The sequence below is a fragment of the Diabrotica virgifera genome, chromosome 10 (genome assembly GCF_917563875.1).
Source record: "Diabrotica virgifera virgifera chromosome 10, PGI_DIABVI_V3a".
In the NCBI taxonomy this organism is placed as follows: Eukaryota; Metazoa; Arthropoda; class Insecta; order Coleoptera; family Chrysomelidae; genus Diabrotica; species Diabrotica virgifera.
In genome coordinates this window covers 65947316-65974282 of record NC_065452.1, presented here as the reverse complement: position 1 = coordinate 65974282, position 26967 = coordinate 65947316, and the positions used below count along the sequence as shown (strand labels likewise).

At 38.2% G+C, this 26967-nt stretch overlaps 1 protein-coding gene across 1 annotated transcript in view; it reads right to left on the bottom strand.

The window, feature by feature from the left end:
• The window catches only part of LOC126893042 (short stature homeobox protein-like), a 113765-nt gene extending 91206 nt beyond the window's left edge, over positions 1-22559 (bottom strand). Inside the window, exons 1-4 of the mRNA XM_050662982.1 lie at positions 22415-22559; positions 21323-21522; positions 17775-17784; positions 17466-17701 (exon numbers count right to left, since the gene is read on the bottom strand). Coding sequence (XP_050518939.1) covers positions 17466-17701; positions 17775-17784; positions 21323-21522; positions 22415-22559 — 591 coding nt within the window. The remainder of the gene's footprint in view (positions 1-17465; positions 17702-17774; positions 17785-21322; positions 21523-22414) is intronic.
• Positions 22560-26967: the final 4408 nt, after the last annotated feature.

Here is a 26967-nt window from a genome sequence, read left to right as displayed (position 1 = left end):
TAAAATCGGCCACCTGTCCTTACGGCCGGTTTCAAAATTCCCCAAACTAATTATACATGTATATTCTCTTATTTATGACCTGCTACTTACGGCCACCTTTATAATACGAACGCGGCCAAATAATAACATATTTTTAAAACCCATTTTATAGAAATTGAATGTGAATGTTGGCCAAAATAATTTTGTTAAAATAATTTTGTCTATATGTTGACGGAAATTCCCAGTACTACTTAAGTATTAGAACCTATTGTATCCACCTAAACAGAAGATTAAATACCCCGCATCGGGTCGGTGGTCACAATAGGTTCTTAAAATCCTATAATAAAATGTCGTAAAAGTGTTGTAAAAGAGAAACGTTTGTCACTATTTATAAGTATGACAACAATTCACAAAAGTTGGCCGAAAAATATGGTGTTAAAACTCAAATTATCAAAGGATATAAAAAAATAAAAGTGGGTTGAAAAATTCTTTAAAAAAGCTTAACATCATTCTGTTTTTTCCTTAGTATAGTTTTGTTTTATATTAGGATATCAAAGTAGTTTTAGTAGTTTCCATTTATGTACCTATAGAATTATATTAGCTTTTATAACAAAATAAACAAAGTTCCAATTATCTTTATATATTAGTGAACTACAAAAACTGGAAATACCGGCCACTTTTCTATATCGGCCAATGGTTCCTTCATTTTTAGTAGCCGTTACTGACAGGTTTTACTGTATTAATCAATGATCAATTTTTAAAATTCTTATTTTTTTTATTTAAGTTGGAGTTGTACGTTATTTTATGTTTTCATGACTCATAAATTAATATGTATAGAGAGGCAGAGATACTTATTACCCTCTTACCTTTTTTCGGGTTCTATATTCAAATGTACTCGAAATAAGTACCCGAGAAATTTGGGTAATTGTACTCTGAGTATTGTACTCTAAGTACTTTTTTTGAGCAATGTAGTCGGTACTCTGTACTCGTTCCTCAAATATGAAAAGTACCCGGTACTCTATACCCGAGTACAATTTATCAGTACCTGGTCCAGCTCTGGCTATCTCTAACATTGCCAATATCATTAAATTTATGCAATATTTTCATTAGGATATTTTTCATTAAAGATATCGCATACTTCCGCCATACATCTTTTACGATAGCCGTAACCTAAGATCATAAAAACTTCTATTCGCTGTTTTTCTGATAGCACCATCGTAATTTCAAATAATTTCTATTAGGGTAATATTTCTCAAAAAGGTACTAGTGCAGACTTTTGAGTCGATGTGACACAACAAATCAATTTACTATTGACATATCCAATGGTCTAAGGCAGCGATTCTGAATCTTTTTGCGTCATGTACCACCTACAGATCTTTTTATTATTTTTGGTACCACCTATATTTTTAAATTGTATTACCAAGACTTACTAAGTACTACAATTTTAATTTTTTTGTGTTTTATGTACCACCACAAATAATTATATGTACCACCAGTGGTACATGTACCACAGATTGAGAACTGCTGGTCTAAGGAATTTGATAAGTCTTTACAGCCTACTTGATTTTTGGCAATATACTGAATAGGTATAGTCGTTACTTCTTTATTTTATTGTATTGTTGATGTACAGCCCATTATTATAAAGCCATTATCATTTGAATGGAATTGGTTACCTTTAATAGACCCTTCTGTATCGTACAACAATAATAGGCCACTCCATTCGAGCATTTGTTGTAGGTAATTATGTTATTTGTTTGTTTTTAATATGAAATGAATTCTTTAATAATTTTCTTTGTAAAATAAATTTTAAATTAAATTTTAAGAAATACGATCACTGGTTTCCTTTTCACTCTGCATACTGAAGTTTGAATGTGATGAGTTTGGTACAGTTATTATTCGTTTTGCCATAAGAAATAACATGGGGCGCCTCCACCAAATACGCCGAATTGTCATAGCCCTTTTACAGGTCCGTGAACTTAGCCTGAAAAAGTCGGGAAGAAAAATGTGATTGACGCCATTCGATTGTCCATTGATTGTCCACGTTTGTCCACCATGTTATTTCGTTAGTCCACCATGTTATTTCGTTAGTCCACCCATCAATTTTTTTTATAAACAAAAATTTTTTTTCGGGCTAACGTCACAAATACACAAATTTTCGAAAATAAAAAACTCTTGCTCTATTGTTTGTCCATCGTTTGTCCATGTTTGTCCACCACATATTTTTTTTTTGTCCACCCACTGATATTTTTAAAATAATTTTTTTTACATATAATATATTGCTTATGGATAATAGGAGAGTACCGCCGAAAAACTACTTCAGACATTAGAATGAATGTTTATGCGGGAGCGGAATCTCAACTACCCACTTGTCCACAACCTCGCAGCGTTTGTCCAACCCCTTAAAGTGCAAAACAACCACCTTGAAGACTTTAATTTATTTTTTTTAATTCTCCACCCGGGCCAAATCCACGTCCGCTTAAAAACGCATTAAAACGTTATTGAAGGTTCAGAATCCCAACTACCCGTTTGTCCACTACTTCGCCGCGTTTGTCCAACCCCTTAAAGTGCAAAACGACCCCCCTGGAGAATGTAATTATTTTTTTTTAATTCTCAATTCGGACCAACTTCATCATCATCATCATCATCTTGGTGCTACAGCCCTTAGAGGGCCTCGACCTTCTCAAGCTTTCTACGCCATTCTGTTCTGTCCCTTGCTTGCATTTTCCAGTTGCCGACTCCGATCTTCTCGGTATCCTGTGTTACCCCGTCCATCCATCTCAGCTTTGGTCTACCCCGTCTTCTCATTCCCACGGGTTGCGCTGTTAGAATCTTTTTTATCATGTTCGATTCAGGGGCCCGGGCTACATGTCCTGCTCACTGCAGGCGGTTTCGCTTAATTATAGTGATAATATCTTTTCCACCAAACGTATGCGTGTAGATATTCTGCAGTTCAAAGTTATATCTACGCCTCCATATTCCGTTCTCACAGACCGCTCCGAATATCTTACGTAGCACCTTTCTTTCAAAAATCGACAGAGCGGATTCATCTGTTTTAGTTAGCGTCCATGCCTCTGATCCATATGTGAGAACGGGGACTATCAATGTTCTATACAGCCTTATACGAGTTTTTTGAGACAGACGTTTTTTAGCTAAGTACTTTGATAGACTATGATAACACCTGTTTGCAATTATTATTCGTCTTTTTATTTCCTCTGATGTGTTATTATTGGGGTTAACCGATGTCCCTAGATATATGAACTCTTTGACCCCTTCGAAGTTTTGGTCATTGATGATTAGATCTGCGTCAACATTTCCAGCTCTTATGTTTGTGTTAGTCGCCAGGAATTTTGTTTTATTTCGATTTATATGTAACCCCATTTGTTCTGCTGGTGCTACTAGCTCGGTTAGGATTTCCGCAGTTCTCGCTCTGGTTCTTGTTATAATGTCCACGTCGTCTGCATATGCTAGAATTTGGACAGAACTATTGAATATTGTTCCCCTGCTATCTATATTAGCGTCTCGTACGACTTTTCTAATGCTACATTAAAAAGATGACACGCCAGCGCATCTCCCTGCCTTAACCCCCTATGTATTTCAAATGGGGTTGACGAGTCGTTTTGAATTTTTACTGCTGATATCATCTTCGCCATTATCACTTTTATCATGCATATGAGTTTTTTTGGAATTCCTAACTCATTCATAGCGTTGTAGAGACTTGGTCTTAATACACTGTCATAAGCAGCTTTAAAATCGACAAAAATATGGTACATATCTATGTTAAACTCTTGCGCTTTTTCCATGATCTGTTGTAATGTAAAGACCAACTTCACGTCCGCTAAAATGGGTATTTAAACATTAATTTGGGGATAGAATCCCAACTACACGTTTGTCCATCCCTTCGCAGCGTTTGTACAACCCCTTAAAGTGGGAAACGACCCCCCCGCAGATTGTAATTATTTTTTTTATTTCTCAATTTGGGCTAAGTTCACGTCCGCTTAAAAACACATTTACATGTTATTTCAGGTTCAGAATCCCAACTATCCGTTTGTCCACTCCTTCGCAGCGTTTGTCCAACCCCTTAAAGTGCGAAACCACCCCCCCTATTATTTGTAATTATTTTTTTTATTTCTTAATTCGGGCTAACTTCACGTCTGCTTAAATGCGTATTTAAACGTTAATTCGGGGACAGAATCCCAACTACCCGTTTGTCCACCCCTTCGAAACGTTTGTCCAACCCCTTAAAGTGCGAAACCACCCTCCTGCAGATTGTAATTATTTTTTTATTTCTTAATTCGTGCTAACTTCACGTCCGCTTAAATGCGTATTTTAACGTTAATTCGGGTGCAGAATCACAACTACCCGTTTGTCCAACCCTTTACAGCGTTTGTCCAACCCCTTAAAGTGCGAAACCACCCCTTGTTAATTGTAATTAATTCGGGCTTACTTCACGTCCTCTTAAATGCGTATTTAAACGTTAATTCGCGGACAGAATCCCAACTACACGTTTGTCCACCCCTTCACAGCGTTTGTCCAACCCCTTAAAGTGCGAAACGACCCCCCTGGAGATTGTAATTATTTTTCTATTTCTTAATTCGGGCTAACTTCACGTCCGCTTAAATGCGTATTTAAACGCTAATTCGGGGACCGAGTCCCAACTAACCGTTTGTCCACACCTTCACAGCGTTTGTCCAACCCCTTAAACTGCAAAACGACCCCCGTGGAGATTATAATTATTTTTTTTATTATTTTATTCGGGCTAACTTCACGTCCGCTTAAAGGCGTAATTATTTTTTTTAATTCTTAATTCGGGCTAACCTCACGTCCGCTTATATGCGCATTTAAACGTTAATTCGGGGACAGAATCCCAACTACCCGTTTGTCCTTCCCACCGTAGCGTTTGTGCAACCCCTTAAAGTGCAAAACGACCTCCCTGAAGATTGTAATTTTTTTTTAATTCTAAATTCGGGCTAACTTTACGTCAGCTTAAATGTGTATTTAAACGTTAATTCGGGGACAGAATCCCAACTACCCGTTTGGCCAGCACTTCGCAGCGTTTGTCCAACCCCTTACGGACGGTTTCACAAATTAAAGTTAAGAGATAGTATACAATATATAGTAATGGGGGAACCTCTGGTTATCTCTTAGCCACAAGTTAACTTTACTTTAAACCGGCCGTTAAAGTGCGAAATAATTTTTTTGGCTTATAAAACGTGTATTATACATTTTAAGGAGGGGGTATGGTTTGAAATCAACATATCAAGCACATTTTTGTGAATTTTTTTCGAAACTATGGTAGAATTATTTTATTTTTAAATTAAATAAAGACATTAAGTACAATTCAAAGAATATTTAAGAAAAAATTCAATCCAAAATATTGAAAAATAAGCCATTGGAGACAAATTTTGGCAGGCAGCTCAAAAAAAAATGGATTTTGCGGTGGACATCAGAACTCATCACTGGATTATATGAAACAAAAAATTCAAAAAGATTTTATTAGGTTATGAGTTTCACGAGGTAACAACGTCGAGTTTTTTATTTTTAATGATTTTTGAATTTTTGGTATCACTCAAAATCAAAAATACGAAATTTTTGATAAAAATTTTGTGAAAACCAACAGATTTAATATTGTTGAACAAAAAATAAGCACAAAACGAAAAATATCTCGACGTTGTTACCTCACGAAATGTCCAAAGAAAATCTGTGCAAAATATCAGGTAGATAGGCCGAGTAGTTTTTCAGTTACAATGTCCACCGCATTTGAAAAAGCAATTTTGAGAAAAATGCGTTTAAAGTTTTGACAACTGCATTTTCATCTTCTTATTTGTCTGCCAAATCGTAAAGTGATGAACATTGGAATATGTTTTTTAAATTGGGGAGTAATCTACAAAAGAGAAGGCGAACAGTTGTTTAACGTTTCTCACTACGCTCCGGCGTGCTGGCGCGAAGCCGCGGCAAAGCGAGTCGAAGGTAGGGATATTCAACACCCTGTATCTCTGGTAATTTTACTCCGATTATTTTGAAATTTTCAGAGAGTATTTTTGAAAGTATGCACTTTTATTTGAAATAATAAAAAAATTTAAATATTTCAAACCATACCCCCTCCTTAAGGAAAAATTGTTCAAATTAATAATAATATTGTTGATTGCAAAAACTTGTTTACTTTTTGAGGGATTTTAGAATTGACTGAGATAATTGGCACACACATTGTCCACGAATTATCGTTTAAATACGCATTTAAGCGGACGTGAAGTTAGCCCGAATTAAGAAATAAAAAAATAATTACAATCTCCAGGGGGTTCGGTTCGCACTTTAAGGGGTTGGACAAACGCTGTGAAGGGGTGGACACACGTATAGTTGGGATTCTGCCCCCGAATTAACGTTTAAATACGCATTTAAGCGGACGTGAACTTAGCCCGAATTAAGAAATAAAAAAAATAATTACAATCTGCAGGAGGGTGGTCTCGCACTTTAAGGGGTTGGACAAACGTTGCGAAGGGGTGGACAAACGGGTAGTTGGGATTCTGTCCCCGAATTAACGTTTGAATACTGTATCGAACCGTCTATAATGTTCTAAGGTCCTACTAAGAAATAAGAAAAGTCAATTACCTTAAATCTACGACTTCCGAAGTCTCAGCAAACACACGAACTGGTTGACGTCCTTTGCGATGGCGATGAGACACCACCTCTAGTATCCGCCACTGTCTTACTGCTCCCGGGTCCCAGCTAATCCGCCATTTAGTGTTCCAAGTCTACACTCTAGACGACAACTTCGGACATAGTTAGTACGGTATTACGCGAATTCGTATTTTTTTTCGCAGATCACTAGTAGTTCCGATCGCACCCCTTTCCTCAAGGAATTAATCCGTAACAAAAAAAAAATTACCCTTCGTTCGCTTACACACACGCCGAAAAAAAAACATTCCAATCGTCTTTTATTTTGACCGTTCTTCGCAGCGCACTCCCCAAAGAACAAAATAACACTACCGAAAAATCCTCAAATCTGTTTTTTTCTCGTCTCTTAGAAGTTTCAACCCCCAACAAACAAAACCATAAATCCCTTTTACTATCCTCCAAAATGCACCTGCTCCTATCGCGTGTCATAAACATTTCCATTATCAGCCGCCGACGAAAAACATATCGAATTACACGGAAAGAATTTGTTACCGCGACGAACAACAGTCGAACAACAGTCACCCGGCTGACAGCCATAAAACCAGGGACGTTACATCACTCCCCTCCACATAAAAAGATTGCCCCAAGGGTAATCCTTTTCAATCCTCTACACGATATCTAAGGGGTTTTCGCCTCTCTCGCTGAGGCCGGCCTCCTCTTGATAACCCAGGTTCCTCCACGGTTGCTTCGTTAATTACGTCTAGGATTTCCTCGTCACCCGAACTTTCCCCTACTTCTGCCGCTACCATCTGCTCTTCTTCACTGTTGGTGTCCGTAAGCTGCTGTAAGTCCTGTAGTTCTTCACTGAGACCGGAGTCATCTGTCCAGAACTCACTTTCGTTAACTCCATCGGAGGTTGGAGTGTATCGCTGTGGAGGCCTTCTCGTTCTTGGGGTTATCATTCTCGATTCGTCCGGAACGTCTCCAATATCTGCCGTACCCCCTAAGTCATCGTCGTTAACTTCTGGTTCTCGTGCATAACCCCATACAATTTCTCCTTCCTCGTCGCTTCCTTCGTCGTCGGTCATTCTGGGTCTCTCTTCTACTCCATCTTCTATTATTCGCGGAAGGGATAACGTAGGTTTTGCTTGGTTGCCGATTTGTTTTTCCGATACGTCTGGATCTTCCCAGGCTTTATAATATTTTAGCCGATCTATGTGGTAAGTTTGGGTCTTACCGTCGTCCTTATCTACCAGGTAGTTCACAGCCCCGCGTTTTTCTATGATTTTGTATGGCCCACTCCATGGTTTGAAAAACTTCTTACTGACTCCGCTGGGCACGATCGGATTTTGAATATATACATAATCACCCTCCTTTAAATTTCTCTCGTGCCTTCCCCGATTCATTCTCTCGGCATTAGTTTGTTCTAGTTTCCGCGCTTGTTCTGCTGCTAATATATAAGCCTCGTCCAGTCGCCTTCGCAGTTCCGCTGGGTAGCTTAACTCTCCTCGGTCATCTATTCTCGGTCCCACGTCACAGTCAAAAGGAATATGTACTTCCCTCCCAAAGGTTAACCAATTTGGGGTGAAGCCCGTAGCATTATGTTTCGCACTCCGGTAAGCCATTAGCGCCAGTCCTATATGTTCGTCCCAGTCCCGTGCCTTACTGTTCACATAATGCTTCACCATTCCAATAAGTGTTCGGTGCAATCGCTCCACCCGTCCATTTACTTGGGGCCGATACGCCGTGGTTTGAATCTTCTTGATTCCCAATAGTCTACAAACTTCTTTCATTAGCTCCGAAACAAAATTTGTCCCTTGATCCGTCAGTAACCGCTCCGGCGCTCCATGCCGAAGGACGACCTCGTTCACAAAAACACGCGCCACAGTTTCGGCCGATAAGTCTTTTATGGGTATCGCCTCAGCATATCGCGTAAAGTGGTCTACGTACGTCAAGAGATATTTATTACCTCTCTGCGTTTGTGGCAAAGGACCCACTATATCCATTCCTACCATTTCGAGAGGTCTAGACGTATGGTATGGTTCACAAATGGGCACCCTATTTACACTTTTCGTCCGTCCACATTCTCTACAGTCCTCAACATGCTTTCTTACGTCCTTTTGCATGGTTTCCCAGTAAAACTGCGACTCCGCCCGCTGAAGTGACCGCTGTACCCCACAATGTCCCGCACTCGGTTCATCATGTGTCCGCTTCAACACCCGATTTCTCATTTTTACGGGTACTACGACTCGCCACCTACCGCCCGTCACTTTGTATAGTACGCCATCCAAATCCTTTCGATATTCCTCGCTACCACTGTTGACATAGCGCTGGCACTCGTTATCGGACTCTTGAGTTCTTTTGATCCACTCCCGATCTATTGAGTAATCTTCATCGCGCCTAACATTTGCTACGGCTCTACTTAAAGCGTCCGCGTTTACGTGTCTCTTTCCCGGCTTATACACTACCTCATACTCGTACTCGGCCAGTTTCATTTGCCATCTCGCTAGTCTAGACGACGGATCTTTCACCTGCAACGTCCAACGTAACGGCGCATGATCGGTGATTACGCTAAACCTCCGCCCGTATAAGTAGCACCTAAACTGACCGATTCCCCAAACCATCGCTAAAAGTTCCTTCTCCGTTACCGAGTAGTTTCTTTCCGCCGTGTTGAGTTGCCTTGAAGCGTAGGCTATCGGATGCTCTTCTCCTCCAAGTCGCTGTGACAAAACCGCACCTAAAGCTAGTCCCGACGCATCAGTCGCTAGGATGAATGGCAGTTCAAAATCTGGATAGCGCAATACGGGGTGTTTCGACAAACTCTCTCTTAGTCGGTCGAACGCTTCCACTCTAGTTGGGGTCCACTCAAACGTAGTTTCCACTCTTATTAGTTCCGTTAGCGGCTTAGCTATTTCCGCATACCCTTTTATGAACCGCCGATAATATCCCGTCAACCCCAGAAAGGCGCGTACTTCTCGCACAGTCTTCGGCCGCGGATATGTGCGTATTGCTACAACCTTCTGTGGGTCAGGTTTTACACCTGCGCTGGTGACTAAATGACCCAAATATATCAGTTCACTCATCATGAACTGACATTTCTTAAGGTTCGCTTTAACACCTACTTCACGTAGCCGCTGTAAAACATTTCGCAACCGCCTATTGTGTTCCGTCTCATCCGCTGCAAAAATCACTACGTCGTCCAAGTAAACATAGCACTCCGTCCCCTTTATTCCCATTAGTACCGCGTCAATGAATCTCTGGAACGTCGCTGGTGCTCCTGACAGTCCAAACGCCATCCGGTTATATTCATAGTGTCCATCAATCGTATTGAACCCAGTCTTCTCTCGGTCCTCTGGTCTGATCTCAATCTGATGGTACCCGCTGGCTAGATCAATGGTCGTGTACCACTGGCATTTTCCCAACCGATCCAATGTTTCATTTATGTTGGGAAGAGGATAGGTGTCCGCCCTTGTCACCGCGTTCAACCCCCTAAAATCAGTACAAAACCTGTACTTTGCCTCCTCCCCCTCCAGAGCCTTTTTCTTTACCAACACCACTGGCGCTGCCCATGGTGAAGTCGACGGTGCAATTATACCCTTGTCCAGAAGATCCTGTATTTGCCGTCTCATCTCGTCCTGCAAGCGGAAAGGCACTCTATAAGCCGGTTTAGCTATCGGGGCAGCATCCCCCGTGATGATCTTATGTTGCACCTGATTAGTACATGAGAATTCCCCCTCCGTCTCTGCATCCATCACATCGCGGTATTCAAGCAATATCTCCCCTATATTTTTTTCCTGCCCAACTGACAAGTGGGCCAACTTCTCGTGAATTTCCTCTGTGAAGTCGGACCCTTGAGATTCAACTCTCACCTGTCTCACCATCTTGGTATTATCTCGAGTGATTATTGCCGTCTTTCCTACGACTCTTCCCGAACTTAGCTCCACGGATTCCTGGTTACAATTTATGAACTTCACCCATACATTATCTCCCATTCGCGTTGCCATCACTCGGTTCACTCTAACACCTGATGGTAGGTGTCCAAACTGCTCGACAATTATTTCCTCTGGTTGGTTCGGTCCTCTAATTTTGGCTTTTAGTATAGTTTCGCTCCAGGCTGGCAGGTGGGCCCTACTTTTTAGTACCACTTCAGCTGGCTCCCAATTTTTCTGACAGACTCCGCCGAAAATTGCTCTTATTCGCCGATCCTTTGGTGCCCACTGAATCTCGCCATCTATTACTTTAAAATACTCTCCTTCATCCATATGATCTCCCTGAATCTGAGTCCTCTGCAAACACACAAATTCGTCTTCCTTGCTCCTTCCATTTTCCTTTGTTTCTTTGAAATATTCCCGTACAAACTCGACATGTTTCTTCTGGTTCTCTCTATGCTCTTCACTTTGGTGCGAAATAATGGGGATATTGTCCTCCTCTGCCTCAAGTAACTTAACACGATTCTTCAATTCTATTCCACCACGTATCCCACTTTCATCAGCTGTACGCTTTATCGTCTTCTTTCGTTCCCTATTCGTTTTGATTTTGCTCTCTGTACACTGCCATGCATTTTGTTCCATCACTCCTTTGATTACTTCCCAATATTTATCCCGCATTACATATTCTGTCAACGCTTGCCTCTCACAGCATCTCTTGTCGGGTTGCAAGACCTCTCGAATCCTTTCTGCTAACTTAATCTTTCCCTTAAGGTTAAAATGGAATCCCTGCTTGGTATAATCGCTTCTCCTTGTGCCGCTGTATATATCGACCAGATCTACATTCATATGTATCTGCATCACCATTAACAAGTCCAAATTATGTTGACGGATGTCTTCTACAACAGTAGAACCTGACACTACGTCGAATCGTTTTGGTAGATTACAGAGAATAATCTTAGGTTTTTCTGTCTTCACAAATAACCTCGCTCTTGCATCATTTGCTTGCTCTTGTTGTTTCCGCCGAATATCGTTGGTGCCCGTTAACAAAACGAGGCAATCATTAGTTCCAAGTGTACTCGTCCGTTGCTGTACCCCATTAATAATATCTACAGTACCATGACCTGGCCAAACCATTTCCTCGATTTCCCATTCATCTCCAATCCATCGCTGAAGAAGTGGTTTCAGGAAGCGTCCATGACTATCCGCTGCGATCACTAATGTTCGTCGAGCAGAAGTTTCCTTACGGTTAACCCCCCTACCGTCATTTCCTAGCTTTTTCATTGTTGTCTCCACATGATACTCCTTGATTTCGTTTCGATGTAAATCAAATGTTACTTTTCTCCTTTTATCTCCCAGTATCTCGTGAGTGACTTTCCGTATAACAGGTATCATGGCCTCCTTCGTCCGCAATTCATTTCTATTAACGTCGATCACCAGTCCAAGTCGTTTCATCAGATCGAGTCCCAATATACCTTCAGCTCCACAGTCCACATCGACTATCCATACCTCATGTATGGCTGCGGTATCACCGATGGTTACGTTTAGCTTCTGCTTACCCTGGATGCGCTGACATACCCCCGTCACCCCCGTAATGGTCTCGCTTCGGCCGGTGATAACTGGTACACCCTCCACAGCTTCTCGCAGTAAGGTTACATCGGCTCCCGTATCCACTAAAACTTTTCTATTAGCCCCTTGAAAATCGGCGGTAATTATCAAGGATGTTACTCCCCCTGCGGTTACGGTCGCTTTCCCAATATATCCCCCTCCAGTTTTCTGGGCCATCTCCAAGCTAGGGGAACCTGGAGGGCCACCTAGTTTGGGGAAACGCTACGGCTTTCAGCCCGTCTTCCGGCTAGGCTCGCATAATCTTCCACCCCCCTGTCTGACTTATCTGATTCCCATGGCCGTTGTCGCCGCGAAAATGGGCCCCTCCTCGCGGATGTTCCAGTATTTTGGCATTGTCTCCACACGTGACCGCCATATACACAATTATCGCATATGGTCTGTGGACATGTGTTTATAAAGTGCCCCGGTCGCCCACACTGAAAGCATTCTTCGTTGCTCGCCCTTTTCCCCACCCGTGTTCCTTCTTCCGGTTTCCAACGTGACTCTCCACTCTTCTGGTTGCCCAGATGTATCGTGCACTCCCGTGTCCAGTGACCAACCTGTCCACACCTCCTACATGGGGTGTACGGTACTCTGCGCAGTGATCTCTGCCGCTCTCCTTGCACTTCTCCAGCCGGATTCGCCCTATCATGCCATTTACTCCCGCCCGCTACTATAGCATCTGCGCGGTTCATCTTTACAAATCCTTCCTTCTTCTCACCTTCGATCCGCCGAATTCCTCTTCGCTCGCTGCTATTGCTTACTACCGTCGCAAAGCTCTCCTCAGAACCGCTGCTGTTTGCTTCTTCTTCCTCTAGTTCCTTCCTCACCTTCCTTACTCTTTTCCGGTCACCTTCCTCTCCTATGTCCTTCAACATATCCAATACCACCGTCAGGGTATTTACTCCCTTCCTAGCCTTCACCACACGTCGTACCTCGCTATTTAAACCCTCCATGAATACTCCCAAGATCATCTCCTCTCGAATCTCATTCGCTACTTGCTTTTCCTCTTCTTTCTCATATTCTTTCACAACATAGCGCGCCGCTGTTCTACACCTATCAGCGAATCTCCGATAATTTTCCCCCTCCTTCCGTCGGATGTTCATTAGTTTCGCCATTTCCTCCACTCTGTCTTTTTTCACCCCAAACCGCTGCAATAGCAGCCCTTTTATCTCCTTCCATGTCCATCCCTCTTGCTTCTGACTCGTCGCATTTCGCAAAAATTCTGCCGACTCGCCAATCATTCTTCGTCTCACCAAATCAGCTGTGTTCTGCTCAGTCCACCCATTAATTTGCTGCAACATCTCTACTCTCTCAACAAACTCCTCTACACTCATCTCTCCTTCGCTACCACACCATTCTTTCACCTCTCTGGCACCTATCATTTCCACCCTCCTATTTCCGGCCATTCTCAGTTCTTCCATTTCCTTCCTCAAATAGTTCAGTTCGTTTTGTGTGACCCTCTGTCTCTCATCTTGTAACTTGCATACTTCCTCTCTCGCCTTTTCTAACTCTTGTTTCAACCTATCTACCTCGTCACCAACTTCCGCCATGGTTTTTAGAGACAAAACAAAACCCCAGTCTTACACCCGTCGGCACCGTGCCTTTCGCTTGGTTCTCGTCACACCTATACCCCGAGTAGACAGCCCAATGTCCACGACAACTAATAACTAATCTATCCCACCGCTGCCACCATTGTATCGAACCGTCTATAATGTTCTAAGGTCCTACTAAGAAATAAGAAAAGTCAATTACCTTAAATCTACGACTTCCGAAGTCTCAGCAAACACACGAACTGGTTGACGTCCTTTGCGATGGCGATGAGACACCACCTCTAGTATCCGCCACTGTCTTACTGCTCCCGGGTCCCAGCTAATCCGCCATTTAGTGTTCCAAGTCTACACTCTAGACGACAACTTCGGACATAGTTAGTACGGTATTACGCGAATTCGTATTTTTTTTCGCAGATCACTAGTAGTTCCGATCGCACCCCTTTCCTCAAGGAATTAATCCGTAACAAAAAAAAAATTACCCTTCGTTCGCTTACACACACGCCGAAAAAAAAACATTCCAATCGTCTTTTATTTTGACCGTTCTTCGCAGCGCACTCCCCAAAGAACAAAATAACACTACCGAAAAATCCTCAAATCTGTTTTTTTCTCGTCTCTTAGAAGTTTCAACCCCCAACAAACAAAACCATAAATCCCTTTTACTATCCTCCAAAATGCACCTGCTCCTATCGCGTGTCATAAACATTTCCATTATCAGCCGCCGACGAAAAACATATCGAATTACACGGAAAGAATTTGTTACCGCGACGAACAACAGTCGAACAACAGTCACCCGGCTGACGGCCATAAAACCAGGGACGTTACAAATACGCATTTAAGCAGACGTGAATTAGCCCGAATTAAGAAATAAAAAAAATTACAAATAACAGGGGGGTGGTTTCGCACTTTAAGGGGTTGGACAAACGCGGCGAAGGAGTGGACAAACGTGTAGTTGGGATTCTGAACCTGAAATAACATGTAAATGTGTTTTTAAGCGGACGTGACGTTAGCCCGAATTGAGAATTAAAAAAAATAATTACAATCTCCACGTATGTCGTTTTGCAGTTTATGGGGTTGGACAAACGTTGTGAAGGTGTGGACAAACGGTTAGTTGGGACTCTGTCCACGAATTAACGTTTAAATACGCATTTAAGCGGACGTGAAGTTAGCCCGAGTTAAGAAATTTAAAAAATAATGACAATCTCCAGGGGGGGGGTCGGTTCGCACTTTAAGGGGTTGGACAAACGCTGTGAAGGGGTGGACAAACGTATAGTTGGGATTCTGAACCTGAAATAACGTTTAAATGCATTTTTAAGCGGACGTGAATTTGGCCCGGGTTGAGAATTAAAAAAAAATAAATTAAAGGCTTCAAGGGGGTTGTTTTGCCCTTTAAGGGGTTGGACAAACGCTGCGAGGGTGTAGACAAATGGGTAGTTGAGATTCTGCTCCCGCATAAACATTCATTCTAATGGCTGAAGTACTTTTTCGGCGGTACTGTCCTATTATCCGTAAGCAATATATTATATATAAAAAAAATTATTTTAAAAATATCAGTGTGTGGACAAAAAAATTATGTGGTGGACAAACATGGACAAACGATGGACAAACAATATAGCAAGAGTCTTTTTAAATTTTCGAAAATTTGTGGATTTGTGAAGTTGGCCCCAAAAAAAATTTTGTTTATAAAAAAATTGATGGGTGGACTAACGAAATAACATGGTGGACAAACGTGGACAATCAATGGACAATCGAATGGCATCGATCACATTTTTTTCCCGACTTTTTCGGATGTCCGTGAAGTTAGCCGAAATTAAGAAATAAAAAAATAATTACAATCTCCAGGGGGGTCGGCTCGCAGTTTAAGGGGTTGGACAAACGCTGTGAAGGGGTGGACAAACGTATAGTTGGGATTCTGTCCCCGAATTAACGTTTAAATACGCATTTAAGCGGACGTGAAGTTATCCCGAAGTAAGAAATAAAACAATAATTACAATCTGCAGGAGGGTGGTTTCACACTTTAAGGGGTTGGACAAACGTTGCGAAGGTGTGGACAAACGGGTAGTTAGGATTCTGTCCCCGAATTAACGTTTAAATACGCATTTAAGCGGAAGTCAAGTTAGCCCGAATTAAGAAATAAAAAAATAATCTCCAGGGGGATCGGCTCGCACTTTAAGGGGTTTGACAAACGCTGTGAAGGGATGGACAAACGTAAAGTTGGGATTCTCTCCCCGAATTAACGTTTAAATACGCATTTAACCAGACGTGAAGTTAGCCCGAAATAACAAATAAAAAAATAATGACAATCTGCAGGAGGGTGGTTTCGCACTTTAAGGGGTTGGACAAACGTTGCGAAGGGGTGGACAAATGGGTAGTTGGGATTCTGTCCCCGAATTAACGTTTAAATACGCATTTAAGCGGACGTGAAGTTAGCCCGAATTAAGAAATAAAAAAATAATTACAAATAACAGGGGAGTGGTTTCGCACTTTAAGGGGTTGGACAAACGCTGCGAAGGAGTGGACAAACGGATAGTTGGGATTCTGAACCTGAAATAACAGGTAAATGTGTTTCTAAGCGGACGTGAAGTTAGCCCGAATTGAGAAATAAAAAAAATAATTACAATCTGCGGGGGGGTCGTTTCGCACTTTAAGGGGTTGGACAAACGCTGCAAAGGGGTGGAAAAACGTGTAGTTGGGATTCTGTCCCCGAATTAACGTTTAAATACGCATTTAGGCGGACCGGAATTTAGCCCGAATTGAGAATTAAAAAAAAATAATTACAATCTCCAGGGGGGTCGTTTCGCAGTTTAAGGGGTTGGACAAACGCAGCGAAGGAGTGGACAAACGGGTAATTGGGATTCTAAACCTGAAATAACGTTTAAATTCGTTTTTAAGCGGACGTGAATTTGGCCCCTGTTGAGAATTAAAAAAATAAATTAAATTCTTCAAGGGGGTTGTTTTGCACTTTAAGGGGTTGGACAAACGCTGAGATTGTGTGGACAAGTGGGTAGTTGAGATTCTACTCCCGCATAAACATTCATTCTAATGTCTGAAGTACTTTTTCGGCGGTACTGTCCTATTATCCGTAAGCAATATATTATATATAAAAAAAATTTAGCCCGTTAGTTAGCCCGAAAAAAATTTTTGTTTATAAAAAAGAATTGATGGGTGGACTAACGAAATAACATGGTGGACAAACGTGGACAATCAATGGACAATCGAATGTCATCGATCACATTTGTTTTCCCGACTTTTTCGGGCTAAGTTCACGGACCTCCCTTTTACTTGTGCATAGTTAGAAAAATATGGGCTTTTAATTTTTTAGATAAAAATATGCCCTTTCTATTTAAAAAAATTACCGATGACGTCACATCTGCTTAGATAGTGAGGGTAAAAGTTATTTTTTTTTCCAAAAAGGTTAAAAAACAAAAATAAAAATCGACCTGTCGGAGCTTTAATTCTGAAAATAATTAAGTCATGAGATAATAGACAGTTTCCACACTTTATGAATGCACTGCATATATAACTTTTGAAGTAGATGTTTGCTATATTAGAAACGATTGAGAAATCCGCCTATTTTCTAGGCGTCTTTCACTATGATTACCTATTTTAGATTCATTAAAGCATGCATTTTAAGATTAATGAACCCCTGCATTACAAGTTAAATTTAATTTCCGTAATGTTTGAACATTAACAAAATTATCTGATCTTGCTGCACATTAAAAAACGAAAAAACAGCTTTTGATTACGATAAACATGTTAACTAACATTTTTAAAATAATTTGACACTTACTTGAACTCTTGCTTCGCTTAATCCCAGTCTTTGACTTAACTCTTCTCTCATGAAGGCATCCGGGTAATGAGTCTCGTCAAACAGCCGTTCTAATTCATTTAGCTGTTCCAAAGTGAAGTTAGTCCGGGATCTCCTCTGCTTAGTCGTTGATTTTACAGACACGGAATGGTTGAGGGTAGAAGTGTCACGAGATATTGTCAATTCTTCGAGGTTATCATCTTGGTCGCTAACTATAACTGAAAAAAATATAGACATTCAATAAAAACTGTTCGGCAGACTTTGCAAAAAATTGATTTACTACACACCAACTTGAAAGTATCTTAACACATACAAACAATGTGCAATAAAAAGTTATAGTATTATATACCAGAATGCTCTTTTTTTATTTTTCTTTTTGTGTAGACATGATTCTGTTTGACGAATTCGTTGAGAGAATGATTCAATCACTAAAAAATAAAAAAGCATGTGGTCCAGAAGGAATCCCAGCGGAACTAAAAAAAAATGGAACTGCAAAATTGATTAAATTAATAACCTTAATTTTCAACAACTGCACAAATGAAGAAAACAGACCAGAAAATTGAAAAACAGGATGGATAACCCCAATACATAAAAAAGGTAACAAGGAAGACTGCAAGAACTATCGCTGTATTACTGTAACCAGCACCTTTAGCAGATTATATAAAAAAACTTTAAAAACTCTAATAGAAAATTAATATGCACCTTTAGAGGTAGAACAACAAGCAGGATTCCGAGCAGGAAGATCCTGCATCGACCACATCTTCACGCTCAATTAACTCAATGAAAAAAAAGTAGCCAGAGACAGAGAAATACATCTACTATTCGTCGATCTAACTAGCATATTATGATACCGTACCACTTTGCAAATTATGGCAAGTCCTGGAAAAATCCCCTATTAATATAACTTTAATAAAAGCAGTACAAAAATTCTATAACAAAATCCAAACAAGCATAAAAATCAACAACAGATGCTTGGTGAATAAGGGACTACGACAGGGATGCAGCTTATCGCCAACATTTTTAAAATCTATATCTATAAATGAGGTCTTGAATAAGTTGCGGAAATCATGTTCTGGAGTGGAGATACAGCTAAACGACGACTCAACACTATACACACTGCATTTTGCTGACGATCAGGTGGTGATTGCCCAGGATAAAGATGAGAAAACCAAATATATGTGTATAGGAGGACAGAAAAATGAGTTACAACTAGAAGATGATTATCGAGTCAAGCTCTGATTATGTATACCTTGGAACGAGAATTAAGGAAAGTGGAAGGACAGAATTTGAAATAGAGGAAAGAATTATGAAAGGAAAGAAAGTAATGGGAGATTTTAACTCACTACTTGGGTCAAAAGCCATATTAAAAAAAAACGAAAACATAGCTATATAATAGCATCTTTAAAAGCGTGGTACTGTATGGATGTGAAACCTGGCAACTGAATAAGCGAAAAGAACAGAAGTTGCTCGCACTGGAAATGGACTTCTGGCGAAGATCGGCCTGCATCTCCAGAGTCTCACATATAACGAATGAAGGAGTACGAGATAGTAGTAGTCAACATCCATTAAGGTGAGGGCAATTTAAGAAGAAGAAGCATATCGTTCCATATCTCTTTGACTCATTCCATTATCAATCAAACTAACAATTTGAGAACAGATCTAGCAAATCTCTGTCATAGTTTTAAATTTATAAAGGACCCCGCAGAAACCTTATGGGAAATGGCTCTCTGTTAAATGCTCTAAAACTTTGGGTTCTGGTAGTCCTTGATGTGTAGAACAAAAGACTCAACGGGCGCGTAGCTCCAAAAAATCATAGTTTTAAGATATAAGCCTTTGAAGTTGTAGGTAGAGTGAGGACGTTTGAGTTGGAATAAATTCATTTTCTTGAGAATTGGCGAATCTGGAGATAAATTATTACGAACCAGGTCGATTTTTATTTTTAAAATATAATTTTTTTGTCATACCTATATATCATACTAGTGACGTCATCCATCTGGGCGTGATGACGCAATGGATGATTTTTTTAAATAAAAATAGGGGTCGTGTGATAGCTCATTTGAAAGGTTATTCAATTTTCTATTTACTAATATTAAACTTTAAAATAATTATTTATACAGAGTGCCCAAAATTTTTTTTGAGTTAAATTAATTGAGACAAAAAGAAGAATGTATATAATTTATTTAATTCGAAATACATTTTACTGCTGTCAGAAAACAAAAAAAAAATGTTAATTTGAAAAATAAACATTGCTTTTCGCTTAAATTAAATGTTCAAACTGCTAAGAGGCAGATGGGTGGCAGGCAGCTTTAATATTGAATTTTAGCGAAAAACAATATTTATTTATCAAATAAACATTATTTCCTGTTTTCGGACAACAGTAAAATGTATTTTGAATTAAATAAATTATATACATTCTTCTTTTTGTCTCAATTAATTTAATTCAAAAAAATTTTGGGCACCCTGTATAAATAATTATGTTAATGTAGACATTAGTGAATAGAGAATTGAATATTCTTTCAAATGAGCTATCACACCACCAGTATTCTTATTTAAAAAAATCATCGATTGCGTCATCATGCCCAGATGAATGACGTCACTAGTATGATATATATGCCAAAAAATTATAATTTAAAAATAAAAATCGACCTGATTTGTAATTTATCTTCAGAGTAGCTCATTCTCGAGAAAATGAATTTATTCCAACTCAAACGTCCTCACTGTACCTATAAATTCAGAGGCTTATATCTTAAAACCATGATTTTTTGGAGCTACGCGTCTATTGAGTCTTTTTTTCTACACATCAAGCACTACCAGAACCCAAAGTTTCAGAGCGTTTGACAGAGAGCCATTTTCCATAAGGTTTCTGCGGGGTCCTTTAAATACACCACACATTCCGTGATTGTCTTCTCCTTTTGCTTAAAATAAGCCAGTCTAATTCAAACGCGTCGTCGTCTTCTATCGCGGATGACATGTTTACAGTCTTAGCAAAGAATACCCCGACCCATGGTACATTCGGATGAGTTCGCGCATGACGTCACAATGAGAGTGATTTTGAATATTCCCCATTTAAAACATTAGCGCTCGGAATACAATTAGTTTTAAATTGGTCATAAAGAGTCATTTTAATAGATTAATATAATTTCTTTTTAACTATTTCGGATTTACTGAAATGTAAGTGTTTTATTATTTTGATTTAAAAAATTAATTAACAATACAATGAACAAAAATAAATTTCTAAAATAAATTTGTGAGTTATATTTAAAAAAAAATTTTATTCGTCGATTTTTAAATAAATTTTACGAGCTTGTTTTTGATTGGCTTGTCTTATTTGGCGCCAGTGTTAAGGAGGGGATCGAGCCATGGGCGTACATATAAAAATTTGTAGGGGGGCTAGACGTGAAGATGTTACACATTACATTTTGTATACTTTGGATGACAATATATAGTTTAAAGCACCCGAAAAGCCATGGGGGCCACGGCCCCCTACCCATATGTATGGGCGCCTATGAATCGAGCCTTCCTTTAGTTGCACGTAAACAGATGAAAATAATTGATTATTAATGGTCTGAAACAAAATTACAAAACAAATAAAACACAAGACTTTAAGTTACAATTTTCTTTAATTTTCTCTTATTTCTCACATTTTCTTTAAGTGTTAAGTTTAATTTCTTAATCCTAAAATACATGCGCGACCGAAAGAACGGGTGTTTGGTTTTGTAATCACATTCAATCTTTTCAGAAAAATCAATAAGTCTTTGCAAATAATTTTTCCCTGATTTTAACTAAAGTCCAGACCCATTGAAATTATTAAATATAGTATCCAGTTGATGCATTTTTACCACCAATTCTTCTGGAGGTTTCTTTAGGCCCCCTTCGGAGACTTGGTCAATCCACGTGTAAGTGGAAGTATCCGTAATTTCAGGCAAATCTAACTTCTTGCAGATATACCCACTGACATATTCCAATGCATCATATTGTAATTGGTTTAATTCTTCGACGTCTGCATCCACTTCTTCTTTTTCTGCATCGTCAGATAAATCTGAGAAAATATTCTTATTAATCCTAAAAATTTTCAAACACTTGCGAAGAAGGTCTAGAAACGTATAATATAAATAACTAAATGGCAGTAAGTATATACATGTGGCAGAATCTAAATAGGTACCTTCTTTTATTGCCCAATGCCCAGCCGGGGTTGAGTCACTGTAAGATGATGTTTATTTTTTATGTAATAACGTCCAGTCGGAACTATTGATAACTGATACAAATTTATGTCAGAATTTTGTTTTGCGATAGAGCAAAATTTGGTGAATAATTATTACTTTGGTCTTCAATATAAAATACTTACCACAGCAATTTTAAAATTTGAACTATTTGTATTTAGCGTAGGAAAAATATTGAGTAGGTATATACAGACATAATAGCGTAAATTGTAATTAAGGACATTGGATATTATTTATATAGTATATCAAATCACCAATATTATACATAATTATATAGTTATTCATCTTTAAATTTCAATAATTTCTGTAAAATTCAATAATTTGTCGACCGAATGAAATTTCAAAACTAATTTGTACATTTTATTTATTAACGGCATCCATTTACAAAAGTTTTAAGAAAGCTATACTTTATAAACAATAAATTTTAAACTATCAAACATGTCAGAATATTAAACTACAACAAACTTATTTTATGATACCCTTCAGTTGTTTTTTAAATAAACTTATTTTGGGAGACAATACATTAAGGGGTAAATAATAATTCTTTCACACTAACAAGCCTATTAATCAACTTAAATCTCACAAAAATCTCCCCAAAAGCTAAAAAATCGGTAAAACTCCCATATAAACGTATGTATTCCAACAGAGGCTACTCTCATTGTGACGTCGACAGAACGCGATCAGTTGATAGTCGCATGAGCAATATCGTACCTGGCGTCTTTGTACCATGACCCCGACCATCAACTAAGACCCATTTGGTCTTAGCTTCAGGGAAGTGATGATCGATGCAGATATTGGAGACGTGTAGACAATCAATGGACGTTCGATAAACTGCACCAACGCACTGCACGGTCATATCGTTAAGAAAAATCGATGTCGTGTATATAGGCTGGAGTATGATTGAGAATCGAGTATGATTTCATAATCGGTGAAATTTACTATAGTACAGATCAGTATTATGATTCTAGTATTCAAATAGAATTCAGTACTATTTTGTTCGATATAAAATTGAAGAAAACAGGGTGTTCTACGTATTTATGTAATTATTAAAATTATTTAAAATATATTTTTTAATCCAATAAGTGCATAATAATTAATGTTTTATTATTTTATTACGATTTATTTTTATCGAAAAAATTTAAAAAATAAAAAGGGTGGCAACTTAATTCGAAGTTGCGGAGTACGTTTATGACGTAGTTGAATGCCACTATAATATCTGATGTTCAGGGCGGATACAAATCAAAAAGAACACAATAATTAATAACGTTTTTTCTTAAAATCTAGCTCTTTGTTATTTTACTATCAAGAATTTGAATATTTTAAAGGATATTTTACATTTACAATTACTTAACACATTTATAATTATTTATCACGTCATTTATAATATTTACGTTGAAGTTGTTATTCGTGACCCTAAACACCAAGTATTCCAGAGGCCTTCATCCATATCATATTCGTGTTCAGCAATCCCAAAAACCCCCTGAGTGCTCTGTTTTATCAATTTAGTTTCGGAAAGCCTCGAAATTCCAGAAGATGACGTTCATATTATATAGAAGTTTAACAATTATTGCTATGCTGTTTTGCCGTTTAAACGGATACGTGAAGAATCTGAAATATCTGATAGTCAACTTGACTTTATACAAGATGATAATGATGACACCAGAACTAATCTTCACTGACAATATTAACATAATAATTATTAGACGAACTTAATATGGTTCAATTATCCATCTTAAACTGCCCATGATACTGGATGAGGAATCTTTGTGCCAACATGTAATTATAATAAATCTTACAGCTTACAGCCTAGGTCAACATACAACTGTCTTCCAGGTTGAAGTTTTTGCTTTGGTGGCCTGCATTGATGAAATCATGAATAAACAGTGACGGCCAGTCAGGGTCGGCAGTGCCGACCCACACATTTATAGATATAGATTTTTTAAATATTTGTATCTGTGAAATAAAAAAAAATCTATCAGATAATACAGACTAAATTTTATTCATGGTTTTTAAAAGGATTTAATCAATCCGAGCGTTAAGTGATCCCTGCGCATAACAGACTTCTCAAAAAATGAATGATCCGAGCCATTCATCTAACTTTTCGGCTAGCCGTCCCCAACTCCGTAGCTTGACGATTTACACGTAAAACTCAACGAAATAACAAGTCGATGAGCAAGCGAACATTACATTCTCTCCGTGGGCAATAACAGATACGGCATGGTAGGTTAAGTGGCAGGTACGGCATATTTCGGTCTGCCGGTTGGTGTTTCATTTGGAAGCATGCATCGGCAGAAATTGTCAAAAATAATCACGCCGTTTTACGTCGTTTAATTGATATTGTAATTTTTTTAAGTTGTCAGGAATTATCATTTAGTGGACATGATGGATCAAAGCATTTGTTAAAAATCAAATTAATTATAGAGAATTAATAAAATTGTTTTAAAAATATGTACCTATTTACTTTCTGATTCGAAGTGTATTCGTAATACAGAATGAACTAATACATATAATCAAATAGTTACATTTTAAATAACGTTGTTAAATCTGAGATTTAGAAAACCATTTGCTTTTCACTGGAAGTAGATGAAACTTCTGATTATCATGTCATTCACAATAATTATCAATTATTGTTGTTCGATACGCGTTACGTGGTAATATTTATGAGAGGTTTTTAGCTTTTAGAGATGTGAGTAAAAGCAATAAGGCAGAATATATTTTTGGTGTTTTAAAGAACAGATTCAATTTTTTTTATATCAAAAATAAATTGGTAGGGCAAACTGGGGCAATCTTATGACGGCGTTGCTGTGATGAGTGGTGAATTGAATGGTCTCCAGACAAAAGTTAAAACTATTGCATCACAAGCTTTATTTACTCACTATTATGCGCATATAATGAATTTAGTTTTACATGATACGTGTAAAAAAATAAAGAATATCGTCTTTTCTTGCCAGTTTAGCTCACCTAAACGGATTATTGCTTTAGAACAAATTTGTTTCGAAAAAAAAAGCGAACAGTTTGTTAGACGCGATGAAATTTTAAATCTCGGTTAGTTTTATCTAAGCAGATTATCTCTGGTAGTTTCAGTATCTGTAGCAGATTTTCGTTAACAGCTTTTGGAAGTTCTTGATTTTATTATCGAAGGCGATGATTTTGAAAGTGGCGATACCTCGATCCGTGAAGCAATCGGTTTGAGAACTTTATTAAATAATAATTACTCTTTTAATATTCTTTTAAATATTTTTAAGACAGAGTTTGCCGAAGATATTCCTTGTTGTTCAAAATCAGTCAACTGACATTATTTATTCCAAAAATAGAATACGAAAGCTGGTGCAAAATCTCAGAGATTTTCGTAATGATAGTAGTTTCCAATATAAACGCAGTGACGTTTTGGATTCGCTTGATATTTCCGAACTATCCCAAAAAAGACAACGACATGATACATATCTCGAAAAACGAGTAAGTATATCTTGAAATTTTGGATATCTACTATTATATTCAAATAGATACTCGTTTTTCGAATTTTGAAGATTTGCAAATTTTTGACCTCTTTGAAGATTCAAAATTTAAAAGTTACCTTCGCCAAAGAATTTCCAAGATATTTATTATTACAAGTTAGGTTCTTAAAAATTATGCCGATCCAAATATTTTCAGAAAGTGAGATAAGTTACAAAATATGTATGTATAATTCTATGTAGTAAGTACTGCAATTCATTACAACAAACTGTTCATCAATTTTCTTATTACCACCAATTTCTGCCTCAAATAAACGGGATTTACCTTGTCTCAAAAGAATCAACACGTATTGTCGAAACACATTGAAACAAGAGAAAATGTCAAGTACATCAAATAAAAAAAAAGCAAAAAACCACAAAATCTCCTATGATGATTTAAGCCTTTTAGTTTGATGGTATACCTATATGAGGAGACAAAAAAACCTTGCCGACCCTGTCTCCAAGGCCACGAGCCGCCACTGTGAATGAAGACCCCAAAGCAAAGATAATCAACATAGATTCTGGCAGTAAAGAACTCAGTCACCCAATCAGAACTACAAAGATCTGCTCAAAATCCTGGAAAAAGGTTATTAAAGACACTTTATTTTACATAATATGGTTGCCGGGCCATGAAGGGGTACATGGGAATGAAAGAGCAGATGTGTTGGCGAAAAAACGCTCGAGCGAAACCTTTGTAGGCCCAGAACCATTATGTGGCAACACCAAAGATGCCACAAAAAACGAGGTTGAGAAGTGGCTGAGAAGGAATCATCAAAAGAAATGGAGAGCCACTCAAGGGCAAATTCAGACTAGAAAATAATCAAGGATATTGATAAAAAGCTCTCGGACAATTTGATGAATCTCAATAAACGGAGAATAAAACGGACACCGAAATAGTGATTGGACATTGTTGTTTAAGAAAACACCTATCCGCCAGGGAAATAAGGCAAAAATATACCATGTTCGGGACACTTGAGTAGCCAGGTTGCAAATGGGTGTTTTGGGTATTATATACCTACTTAATACATCATAAATACAAAAATGTCCGTCACAGTTCGGACGAGAATTTTAGTTATTAATAATCGCTACAGGTAAAAATAGGGTAACTAAATATCTTATTTATTGTATTCTTCTTTTAGTAGATGAGCCAAGGGTTAAAATGGCAGTTTTTGAATTTTGGTCCGGTCAGTTGTTGCTTCGGAAATTGCAAAATAAAACTAAAATTTCTGAAATAAAAAATTTGCTATAACTTTTGCGAAAATTACCTTGAGACGTTCATATTGCATGAAAAGTTGAGTCAAAAAGTCCATATATTGCACAAAAAATTTTTAGACCATTCATTAATTAGTTTAAATTTTATTAAATTTGTTTATCAAGATAGAATGTCATTGTTCAGAAAATAATAATGATATAACAATTCTGTGGAAACCACATGAAAGAAGAATAGTTATATCTTCAATGTATTTAAAAAAATCATTAAAAAGTCATTTTTATCATTCCGAAAACATTTTACTAAAGTAGAAAAAGTCATCATTTTTGGCTTATAAACAATTTGAATTACAATGGGATTTGAAAAGCTGGTATTTTACACGAATTTTCAAAGAAAACTTTTCGCCTAGGTTAATTACGGTCAAAGTTAGCAACTTTTTTTATTTAATTGAGGGCTACTTTGTTTATAACAATTAACCAACCTAACTAGCGCTACTTTGAAGTTCATATAGTTTATGTGTAAACGTTTGAGTTAACTTTGAACTTCAACACAGGATTGACGGC